The 12,599-nt window shown below is 39.7% G+C and overlaps 1 protein-coding gene across 13 annotated transcripts in view; it reads left to right on the top strand.

The window, feature by feature from the left end:
* The first annotated feature begins 1,120 nt into the window (after window positions 1-1,120).
* Window positions 1,121-12,599, top strand: part of UNC80 (unc-80 homolog, NALCN channel complex subunit) — a 225,708-nt gene continuing 214,229 nt past the window's right edge. For all 13 annotated transcript variants that reach the window (XM_003925592.4, XM_074399089.1, XM_074399092.1 and 10 more), the window contains exons 1-4: window positions 1,121-1,717; window positions 2,643-2,691; window positions 5,459-5,615; window positions 6,803-7,104. In XM_003925592.4, coding sequence (XP_003925641.1) covers window positions 1,626-1,717; window positions 2,643-2,691; window positions 5,459-5,615; window positions 6,803-7,104 — 600 coding nt within the window. In that variant the 5' untranslated portion in view covers window positions 1,121-1,625. The remainder of the gene's footprint in view (window positions 1,718-2,642; window positions 2,692-5,458; window positions 5,616-6,802; window positions 7,105-12,599) is intronic.

Here is a 12,599-nt window from a genome sequence, read left to right as displayed (position 1 = left end):
ATACTATGTTGTTAATTATATATGAACTATTACATCTGTTGGGATTAGGACCTGGAGTCTCATTTTTCATTTCACGTATTACGCCAATATGTTTGCTCTAAAAGATGAGGCCAGTCATGGTGGCTCATGCCTGTTATCTCTGAACTTTGAGAGGCCAAGGTGAGAGGATTGCTTGAGCCCAGGAGTTTGAGGCTAGCCTGGGCAACATAGAGTGACACCCCATCCCCCGCAACAATCTCTAAAACAATAAAAAATTAGCTGAGAGTAGTGGTACACACCTGTAGTCCCAACTGTTGGGGAGACTGAGGTGAGAGGAGCTCTTGAACCTGAGAGGTCAAGGCTGCAGTGAGTTGTGATTGCAACTTTGCACTCCAGCCTGGGTGACGAGGGAGACCTGTCGAAGGAGGAATAAGAAGAAGAGGAAGAAGAGGAGGAGGAAGAGGAAAAAAGGAGGAAGAGGGGAGGAAGAGGAGGAAACGGAGGAGGAGGAAGAATAAGGAGGAGGAGGGGAAGGAGGAGTAGGAAAAGAAGAAAGAAGAACTGCAGGTAGTTACTGTTTGAATTGCTTCACCCCGCCTCCCCACCATCCCCCAGACTACTTGTTTTACTGCTAGATAATACATCTAACAGCAATGCAACTATAAAATATTAATACATAGGCATTTGACTATTACAACTGAAGGGAAATGGTAGCTATCACTGGAGATGAACAGGATCACCCAAGTACATTTAATGGACTGTAATAAACCACATGTCTTCACAACATGATTCAAATGTCTTTCCTCAATTTACAATTGACTGATATCCACAACTGGTTACTTTGGGAACTTTGTACTCCTGCTTTGGGAAAACAAACAAGAGTTTTTGTTGTTGTTGTTGTTGTTGTTGTTGTTGTTATTGTTTTTCCTTGTGGTTATCATATAAAAATAACTTCTCACATCTATCTTTCAAGCTTCCTCTCACTTGCCAAGCTTGCCTCCCCTTCCTGGTTTACACTTTTAATAATGTTCATGTGCTTCTCCGGCGAAACCCTAGACTCCTGACTTCCTTGCTAGAGGTGAGAATGATTAGTGACTGCTTTGCGGTTCCCCAAAGCTCCTCCTACCCAGACGGTGACAGTTCGGATGCTGAGGTTGGAAAGCAGGACAGGGGACACTCCTGAGTACAGCTCGGAGCAGGGGAAGCCGAATTCCGGGGACTGAAGAGGCCGCGCTGGGGAGCAGCGCGTGCGATGCGGAGCGTGGACTGCTTGGGTCTTATCCCTGCAACTCAAGCTGAGGGGGATTCGCCTCTCCGGCCCTGCAGCCCGGCGCGGGCCCCTGTCCACAGTGGGAGGTGCTGAAAGCAGCGAGAGGGTGCGGGGGCGGCGAGGCGGACGGCTGCTCCGAGCGCCCCCCTCCTCGCTCCGCGGCTCCTCCAGCCCTCCCCTCCTCCCGCAGCCATGTTCCACGCGCGGGGAGGGGTGGGGGGAGGGGAGAGGCACGGGGAATCAGGGCGGAGAGAGCCTGCTCTGCCTCGGGGAAGGAGGGGATGAGAGTTGGGGGGAGCAGCGGGAGGAGGCGGTGGCAGCGGCTAGCGAGGAGACAGCGCTGGGTCCTGCAGTAGGACTCCCGGGAGCCACCATCATGGTGAAGAGGAAGAGCTCCGAGGGCCAGGAGCAGGACGGCGGCCGCGGCATCCCCCTGCCCATCCAGACCTTCCTGTGGCGGCAAACCAGGTGAGGGGCGCAGAGGGCGCGCCGTGGGCCGCCCTGGGCTGGGGGCGCTCCTGGGGCCGCCCGGGTCGCCGCAGCCGCCGCCGCCGCTGAGGCCGCGCCACAGCCTGCAGCTCCCTCTCTGGGGCTGGAAAACAAGCCCTCTGCACCCGCTTAAAAACACGCATTAAAATATATGTGTGTATCTTTCAGTGAAGTTTGACGACAAGCAGATTGGCAGTTGTCGAATAAATATATACATTCTTTAGGGGGTGGGAGGGCAGAGAGCCTGGGAAGAGGGGGTGGGGAGCTAGGAAAGATAATTATGACTGGTTGTGCTCTTGCATCCAATTCCCCCTCCATCTCCTGCTGTAATTCTAGCCTGGTGACCTGTTGTTTTTCCAGCTCCTGTTTGGCGAATATCTGCTATGCCCACTTGTTAACCATTTTGCTCAGATTAATCTCTCCAGTTAAAGCTCCTGAGGATTTGTGATAAGGGACCCCCCATCCCCGAAACCCCGGAAAGGCCTGACAGCTATTCAAATAAACAGAAAAGATTTTCTTTATTATTATTATTTTAGAGATTTGTCAGATAAGAAATTAGACCCTGGAAATCATGACCCACAAGCCATGTTTAATTTTCGGTTTTTATTATGACTGTACACGTAAGTAATTCACCACTTCTGACCACTGGCGATTTAAAATCTTAAAAGTCTTCAGAATAAAAGTGGATACTGAAAACCGAGATCCACTTCTCTTTCATATATGCAATTACACGTGTAAAAGAAAATGTCATCAGCTGTTCAACACCTGCTCATTAACAAGCTATAAGGAAGCATGAAATTTGAATTTCATAGCACCCTGTCTTATTCATTAAAAATATGTCACAAGGATGCTTTAATAGTAATTTTATTTATGTTTATTAACAAATATCTCTATTAATTTTCAGTGCATTTTTGAGGCCCAAACTGGGGAAGCAATATGAAGCTTCTTGTGTGGTATGTGATTTTCACCATTTGATAATTATTTCCCTATTCCATGTGGTGGTTTGAACCCAAAGAAAGATTTTAAATCAAACGGACTATATACATTAATTCACTTGGCAAATATTATTGATCACCTATTTTGTGCCAGGCATAATTCTCTGTGCTGGAATAGAACAATGATAAAAACAAATAGAATGTTTACATTCTAGTGGAAAGGGGGCAAGCCACAACCAAATAAGTAAATACATAGTAAGCCAGATGGTGGCAAGTACTATGCAGAAAAATTAAGCAAGGAGAGATACTAGGAAGCACTAGGGATGGGAATTGTATAAACAATGGGTAGATAAGGCTTATCTATTAATGTGAACCTAGGCCAAAGTCACAACTGGAAGGGAGGGAAGGATAGCTGAGGGAAGAACAGAGAAAACAAGTTAAAGGAACTTAGCATCTACTGAGGAGTAAGTGAAAGGACGGGGAGGGATCCAGTGGTGGAAGAAAGGACAGAGAGAGAACAGAGAACCAGGTGGTGGAGGGTTTGTTTTCCCCCTGCAAGTGTGAAGTCAAATCCTTAATCAACAAAACAGGCTGTTATAGTGGAAGTTCATATGATGAAGTGCCTGTGAAAGAACTCTTTGAACAAGATATGTGCAATTCTGCACTTTTATGTCTTGCATATGTACTGCAGTTCTAAAAATGAATAACATAAAATAACTATGAAAATAATACTGTTAATATATATACAAAATAAAATGCATTTGTCCTGAGATTCTAAGGGAATCTTATATCCCTACAAATTCTCATTTTACAAATTGGGAAAATAAGACACAAAATCATGAAGCAAAATTGAAATGGACTTTTCACAGCCTTCATTAGTATTTGGAGCTTATCCAAAAGTCTTTACGTTGGATATATTATAACATAAAAGTGGAGATCTACCAATTTGGATATTGCCATTCATATTTACAAATAGCTACACAGATGATCTTGTAGTAAAGAGCTCTGAGATGTGTCAGAGCAAAAAATTCTCATGGAAGCCAACTGGAGAGTTAAACACATACATGCCCAGTCAAGGAGGAATTTGTTTTGTTGCATCTCCTGTCCTTCAATGTTGTCACAAACATATATATTTTTTAATGTAACTTTCTTATAAGCACCTTTTAATGGAATTTGTTGTTGAACTTAGCTTGTTAGAGTGATTTGACATTTGAAATCTCAAGCTATCTTAACCATGCTGACAATTATACTAGCTTAAAATAATCCTGACTTTTCTCTGTTTTTGGCAAAGATACTTCTGACATTTTTAATGTAGCCACAAAATATCAAATAGTTGTTATATTAATGGATAGATAAGGCTAGAGATATATGGATCTCAATACAGAAAACAACTTCTGAAGTTTCAAAAAAAATATTAAAAGTTGTATTATTGACACTTAAGGGGAAAATGATATTACTCAGAACACTCTGAGATTATGAAATGCATACTCATCCTCTACAATATACTAATTAGAATGTGTAAATTCTTTGTCATCTTTTAGTGTCTAATATACTCAACTTTTACTTAATGAATACTTAGATACCTGAGGACTGATGAATTTTATAGTATTTGTATTTACATCGCCAACATATCTAAAGGCCTTTGTGTAGTTTCTTAAAGCAAAATATTACATCTCTCATTATACTCTTTACCAAAACCTCAGTGTACCTTTCATTATAAACATGAATTTCTGATTTTTCTTTTTTTTGAGTCAAAAAGTAAAAAGTTTTCTTTGGAAATCTCCATAGTAAGCCATATTAGAATACCTGTCTTTCTCACAGGTATCCTAATAATTCCAATAATACAGTTTGAACATTTGGGACTTGTATTGTGATTATTATTTAGAACATTTATACAATTTTCTTGATTGGGTCATTAAGTACCAATCATGTTTTTACAAGCCAAATGTTTATTAAATTTATTCTAATATTTGGTAACTACATTTTCTCCAACACCTTACAATGATATTCCCCTCCTCCCTCAAAAGAAAAAAAAATAATTGACTAGGTCAGATTTGTTACTCATTCTGGAGTGCTATACTCTCTGATGCTCTCTTGAGTATCCCTGGCAACAATATAAAATTTAATAACCAACAAAGTTAAGAGAGCTTATTTTCCTTCTCCCTCTCCCCTTCCTGCTCTCCCTTCCTTTCTTTCTTCCACAGATGAATTAAGTATCTTTTACCGTTTCAGGCATTAGGTAAAGAGTGTTCTGTGCTAGGTCATTGCTAGGCCATGAAATAAATCAGGGATTCCAAAATCAGAATTCTTGAAAAAGTTGTATCTTACTTAACACCAGTTGAAGAAATTGACATAAATTATGTTTCTCAAGACACTTTCACAAAAAACTCCTTTTGGTCTGCAGTTGTGACAGCCTTTTGGATGACTCAGCAATATTTTATAAAATATACATCCAGAAATCTCATGAGGTTAAATACGTTGTTCCTGTTTGTTAGAGGAAGCTTACTTTAACAGAAATAAAAATCATTTATTAATTCAAGCCACTTACTTTGGCTCAAAAGCATGCAAATGGGTAGATAATAGAAAATTAGTACTGACCCACTGTGTATCAACATATATAAGAAAATGCAATGAGTGCACCCTAAAGAATTTGGTCCAGTAATTTGCACCTTTTAATGGGTACAGTAACTTGCTGTTCATTTTTCACTAATCAGAACACTCAATTTCTTAGTTTACATGATTTTGGATTTTGGTTTTTCTTGTTGTTTTTGTTTTGTATTTGCAGTCCTTTGAGCGAGTGTTGGTAGAAAACAAGCTGCATGGCCTCTCTCCAGCTCTCTCTGAAGCCATCCAGAGCATTTCCAGATGGGAACTTGTGCAAGCTGCTTTGCCTCATGTCCTCCACTGCACTGCAACCCTGCTTTCAAACCGAAACAAGCTAGGTTGGTGCCCTGTGTTACTTCTTTATGGCATGTCATTGCCCTTGTGTTCAACACTGATCATAGTGACCTGTATTGAGCATTTACTGTTTTCTCAAGTACTGTGCATACATTATCTCATTTAATTATCACAAAATCTCACATTTATACTATCATTATTTTCATTGTACCAGTAAGGAAACTGGCTGTCATGTTTTGAATGGTTTAATTTTACAAGTAATATGTGAATATATTCTCCTCTTAAACATTAAAATGGACTGGGCATGGTCACTCACACCTGCAATCCTATTACTTTGGGGGGCCGAAGCAGGCGAATCACCTGAGGATGGGAGTTTGAGACTAGCCTGGCCAACATGGTGAAACCCCACCTCTATGAAAAATACAAATTAACTGAGTGTGGTGATGTGTACTTTTAATCTCAGCTACTCAGGATGCTGAGGCAGGAGAATCACTTGAACCCAAGAGACGGAGTTTGTAGTGAGCCAGGATCACGCCACTGCACTCCAGCATGGGCAACAGAGTGAGACTCCATCTCAAAAAAAAGTTAAAATATTAGAGGTAAGCTAAGACCTTCACTTGCCCAAGATGAGTCCTAGCCAAGGTTGTCCGCTTTGCTCTCTCAGTTCCTAAAGCAGCCACTCTCATGAATTGGGCGTGTTTGCCTCAGACACTTACTAACTTTGTAGTACTGTGTGTATGTGTGCACTTGTGCATAAAGACTATTTTTTAGAATATTTTACAGATTGCTTTTCTCATCTGGCAATGTGTCCTACCCATGTACCCCACGTTAGTGTACATGGTTTTCTCTATCCCATTTCCTTCCCTCATTTGGGCCTCTGCTCAAATATTATTCCTGTAGAGGGACCTTTCTAGGTCACATTGTGTAAAGTAGGATAGCTTTTATCTTCAGAGCCTGTATTTTTAACCACTATGCTGCCTATTTGGAAATATATCTGGGTACCTAACTGAAGAAAGGTGATTCATGCAGTTTCTGCCCCCATGGCAGCATATCATTCTGCAGAGATTGCAGCCAATAGGGGAGTCCAAAAAACAAGAATGAGCCCTGTTAGCAGTGGTTATAAGAAGTACAGAGAAAGCAAGCATATTCTTCCTTCCCGTACCCAATGTTGACATCCACTGCTTTGGTCACAGAGTTTGCTTTAACCCGCCTGTGTAATTGTCCCATGCAGGCCACCAGGATAAACTGGGTGTTGCTGAGACAAAGCTCCTTCACACTCTGCACTGGATGCTTCTGGAAGCCCCCCAGGACTGCAACAATGAGCGGTTTGGGGGTGCAGACCGAGGTTCCAGCTGGGGTGGCAGCAGCAGCGCTTTCATCCATCAGGTTGAAAATCAGGGTTCTCCAGGGCAGCCTTGCCAAAGCAGCCCTAATGACGAAGAAGAGAACAACCGAAGGAAGATCTTCCAGAACTCCATGGCTACTGTGGAGCTCTTTGTGTTTCTGTTTGCTCCCTTGGTACACAGGATCAAGGTAATCAGAAAGCCAGTGTTAGGGCTGGAGTGGGTGGAGGTGAGGGTGGACTTCAAATGATATTTCCATATTTGGTTGGCCATGTCTTTGTATGACCGTACAGCAAATCAAGGCACGGAGAACTTTATTTCTATGTTAATCTACTGAACATTGCTTCAAAAACACAAATTTCCCCATACCCTTTACCGACTTAAAAATCTTCAGTGGTTGTCCCTCTGCCTCATGATAATGCCCAACCTATTAAGCATAGAATAAAAGGTCCAGCAGGACATAGGGTTTAAATTGCTTTCTTGATGTATCAGTTGTCAGTCCCTACTGGCCACCTCATGATCCAGCATTTGAAGCCACGGGAGCCAATCCCTGAATTTGCCCTTGCTGATTGCTTTACTTTCCTTTACCCCTCTATTCCTGTCATAGTCCTCAAATTGCAACTTTAATGTCATCTTTAACATGAACCTATTCCTTAGACCTCACCATCTAGACGTCATTACTACCTCCTTTGCATCTTTACAGCATTTTGTAACTACCTCTGCTATAATATAGTGTCTTAAGTTTTAGCCAGGTACAGTGGCTAATGCCTGTAATCCCAGAACTTTAGGAGGGAGAGGCAGGTGAATCACCTGAGGTTAGGAGTTCCGAGCCAGCCTGGCCAACATGGCAGAACTCCATCTGTACTAAAAATACAAAAATTAACCAGGAGTGGTGGCACACACCTATAGTCCCAGCTACTCAGGAGGCTGAGGCAGGAAAATCACTTGAACCCAGGAGACACAGGCTGCAGTGAGATTGTGCCACTATACTCCAGCCTGGGTGACAAAGCAAGACTCTGCCTCAAAAAAAATGTTCTAACTTTGTATGTGCCATGAGCTTTTATAGAGTTGGGTATAGCCTAAGAATTGCTTTCTAAAATATTTTTAAATGCTTAAAATACAAAACATAGAATTATATGGAAACCAGTTATCTCAAAATACAATCATATCCATCTGCCCTTGGACTTGGAAGAGACAATGTAATTTGAAATTACTGTGCCTCCATTTTCTAGCTGTGTGATTTTGTTGATATTACTTCACCCCTTAGTTGCTCTAACACTGGGTGAATATATGTAAGACACACTGCAGTTCCAACGCATCAAAAGAAATCAAGAACTAATTGTTACTTGTGTGAATGAATAAATTAACAAATTTCATTTAAGTTCTAAGGTAAGAACTGATATGTTCATCTGCTCTTTAATAGAATATTATAACCCAGTCAATAGATCAAGTTAGCAGTGGTTCAAGTTAGCAATGTGTTTATGAAGGTGGTTGTGAACATTAACAGTCACCATGAAGGAAACAAACTAATATTTTTATTCATTTTTAGTTTCCTAAAAAAATTCACTTTCCACTAACTCTGTTCATTGCTGGGAGAAATAGATTTGAAACTACCTATAAATTCCCAAAATGCAACACATACATTGGCCACATTGTCCGTCAAACTTACTAAAACTTTAAGGTATCAAGTCAAATTAAATTGCCATTTAAAAACCTCTAGCTTTCCATTTTAATGTCTTTTGTACTTGTGATACTTAGTAGAAAGCACTACTTTAATGGAGACTGTCTACCTGGTCTGTGAGCCCTGCAGGACCTAGCCCTGTATACCTCCTGGACCTCATCTCCCTCTAACTCACTGGCCTTTCTCTCATTCACTAACCACCTTCAGGCTTGTGGGAGGCTCACCCTCAAACTCAACAAGTGTATTTTTGTGTTCCAATCCTTACACTGTTTTTTTCAACTTGAAACATTTACCCTACCTCCTACACTGAGGTTTTCACATGGCCATGTACTTGTCCTTGGTTTATTCACTACTCAAATGGCAACATTTCAGAAAGTATTTCCCTGGTTAATCTCAAGCCACTAGCATGGTATCTTACATTCTTTTTTCCTTGTTAGCACTTATCAGTACCTGGAATTATTTATGCATTTGTCTAAATGCTTGTTACTTGTCTTCGACCTCACTGAGTGAGGTTGAACCTCACTCCTTGAGTGAAGGGAGACTGCCTGTCCAGGTGACAATTCTCTCTCTAGTGTCTCAAACAGTATTTGGCATATACAAAGCTCTCAATAAATGTTTAATGGCTGACTCACCGAGTAGACCAATCATTATCAGAAGCTGATCCAAGTGCTAAAAACAGCATGCTTAGGAATGAAGCCTTTAAAATGGAGAGGACAGGAAAAAAGTCTTCTTAAAAAGCAGCCCATAAAGATGTTTATATGTTGAAAAATATCATCTGAAAAAATGAGGGAATATAGGATGCCCAGGGTAGCCATAATTTTATTTTTAAGACATGGCTGGGAGTCTATGTTTTGGAAACGGTTAAGCCTGTATTTAAATCCAGTGCCTGCTGCTCTCTACTATAGGACATTGAGCAAATAATTTCTATAATTTATACAGCTTTCTCAAGTGTAAATTGGACCTGATAATAAATTTATAGGACATTGTAAAGATTAAACAAGTTATAGTATTCAACCTGATACAAAGGAAGTCATTAACAAATGTTAGTTGTCTTTAGAGTTGGTGTTTTATTGCTGTTGGTATTGTGTATTATTAGTAGAAAAGAAGCAAGATCTCCTTTCAGGAGAGACTACCCAAACAATTGAAAGAGCTGGCTTAAGATCCCATGTTTAACTTGTGGCTTGGGAATGAAACATTTATAAAAGAGTAAGACAATTCATATAAAATGCTACACAATGATTGATATACATGAATAATTATTGTTAGTGGTATTAATAGCATTTTTATCATTTTATCAGTTTTATTATATTATAATTATAGTTTCATCATTTTGTCATTCCTATGAGGGAAGTATTATTCTTGATGCTATAGAGAATAAAAAGTATTCAGTCAATAATTTTTGCCACAAGGCCTTTTCTCTTTGAGGGATGTCTGCCTTTTTCAAGTTGTTGGGGAATGTACAATCTCTAGGTCAAAATTTCTCAGTCTTGGCATTGTTGGCATTTGGGGCCAAATAATGCTTTGTTGTGGTACACTGTCCCATGCATTGTAGGATATTTAGTAGAATTTCTGGCCTCCATCCATTAGATGCCAGTAACAGACCCTTGCCCCTGAGTTGTGCCAACCACAGATAACTCTAGATGTTGCCAAATGTTCACAGGTAGGTGTATGGAAGGGAAATGGTCCTGCCTGAGAGCCACTGCCTTACATCTTTCATTTGCCTGCTGGTTATCAGGCTCTGTTCAGGCCTACCTTCTTTCCCTACCCATGTAAATTTCCCCTCACCAGCACCATTAATGTTCTTTTATGCCTATGCTTCTTTGCAGTTGCTTTTCATGACTTCAATTCCAGATCAAGACCAAAATTCTCATTTTCTATTCCTACTGATAGATCTGTATGCTGCTGGGGAAACCACATTACCATCCAGACTAATGCTTCTGCAATGCTGTGGTCTCTAAACCCAGTCTACTGTGTTGCCCAGCTTGTCAGTCCTTTCCTTGATTTTCCGCCTCAGGTTCCCACTCAGCACTTAATGTTTCAGGATGGGGCAAATATGGTGCTATAGGAGGCCAAAACTTAATCAAAGCATGAACCCATGCCTCCATATCTTCACCTCCCATTTATTTATTCTTCAACCTCTTACTCTTCCTTCTGTTTGCCTCTATTATGTGACAAAAAATTTCACTATCATTTCTAATTTTTACAACTACCATCAGGGATGTGTGTCTTTGTCTCCATTTTGCCAAAAGGGAAATTGAGGTCAAGAGATAATAATAAAGACGGTGAGTAACCAAGGTGGAATTCAAATGCAATCCCATCTGATTTGTACAAAACTACACTGTTCCTTAGGTTCCTGTGCCAGAGATTTTTGTTTGTTTTGTTTTGTTTTTTACTCAGGTCATGAATAACCTCTGAGTTGTTAAATCTAATCTCTATTTGCAGCCCTCTCTTTATTAAACCTTGCTGCATTTGAAACTACCATCATGCCCTCTTCTTGAAAGGTTTAATTCTCCTGGTGACACCACACCCTTCTGGTTCTTCTTGTATCTCTGACTCTGTGTGCTCTATCTCTTTTGAAATTCATCTATTTTGCCTGCTCCTTTACCATTGGGGTTCCCCAGAGATGCATTTTTGATACTTTGTTCTTTTCACTCTCCCTTCTCCTAGGAAGACTTCCTCCGGCTCCATTTATTATGTGTGTCCTGCAGGCTGAGGTCACCTAATTCTACATTTCAAATCCAGGCTCCTATCTTTGCCTCTAGACCAAATTGTCAAATGACTTCTCCAAATAGATAATCCATGGAAAATTCAAACTTCACCTGCAATGAACCCTGTCCCTAGAGTTTATATTTTAGATAATGTATAAATTCACAAAAACTCAAACTACCTTTAACTGTCCCTCATCCTACTTGCACATTGCACTACTCACAGAGTCTCTTAAATATTTCCCAAATTCATCATGTATTATTTTTTATCCCTATTTACTACCTTAACCCAAGCTTTTAATATATCTTACATGGACCCTTTACTTGGGCCACTTTCTAACTAGATTCAGTCTACTGGCTTGTCTCATAAAATATAACCTCAACACCAAGGTGACCTATCAAAAATGTAGACAATATCACCAACATACTTAAAATAATTTGTTGATTTCTCATCATACAGAGAGTACAACTTCAGCTTCTTAGTCTGGTAAACTGGGCTCTCTATGACCTGTTTCTCCTGTCTGTGAGCTCCATATGTTTGAAGTTTTCCCAAGAACATAACATGTGTTTTTTCCAGATCTTTTCTATTATGTTGGTCTTGCTGACTGGAATGCCCTTATACCTTTCTTCTCTGTTTAGAAAACTCCTACTTATACTTTAGGAGTTCATTTGAGATCCATCTTTCCTTCTTTCTTTATTTCTATAATATTCTAGGTACAGCTTTACTGTTATACTTTGTTTATTATCATGCCTTTATGTGTCTCTCTCTCCCAATAGATTCTAAATGGTCTGTGTGTAGGAATTATCATTATACCCATGGTAGCTAACATAGTATCCGTGTTTAGTAGGTATTTAATTAATAGTAAGTGAATAAATTAGTTCACTAATTAGTAAATAACTAATATAAATGACTCATCCTTTTCTAACACAGTGTATTATTCAATGCATATTTTATATTCTTTTAATTTATAATTAGCTCAAATAGTTTATATAAAATTCATAGCTTGAAAATCCTGTTTAATATATTATTATTTTGAGACTGAATTTAATTTTATCAGTGAAAAAATGATAAATATTTGTTAAACTAAGGCATTTTCTTTAAATATGGTAACAACATTGTCATGATTTTGTCATATTCACTTTTTTTTTCAACAAATACTTATCAAGTGCCTACTATATGCTACCTACAATTCAATGTGCTGGAGAAACAGAAGGAAATAAAACAAAAAAGCAAGCCCTTCAGGGGATTTTAACAAAATCCATATGTGTAAAGTAAACAACTTAAAAATGGAACTTAAA

Source organism: Saimiri boliviensis, chromosome 5 (genome assembly GCF_048565385.1).
Source record: "Saimiri boliviensis isolate mSaiBol1 chromosome 5, mSaiBol1.pri, whole genome shotgun sequence".
In the NCBI taxonomy this organism is placed as follows: domain Eukaryota; kingdom Metazoa; phylum Chordata; class Mammalia; order Primates; family Cebidae; genus Saimiri; species Saimiri boliviensis.
The sequence above is the reverse complement of the archived record's forward strand: the minus strand, read 5'-3'. Positions and strand labels throughout refer to the sequence as shown.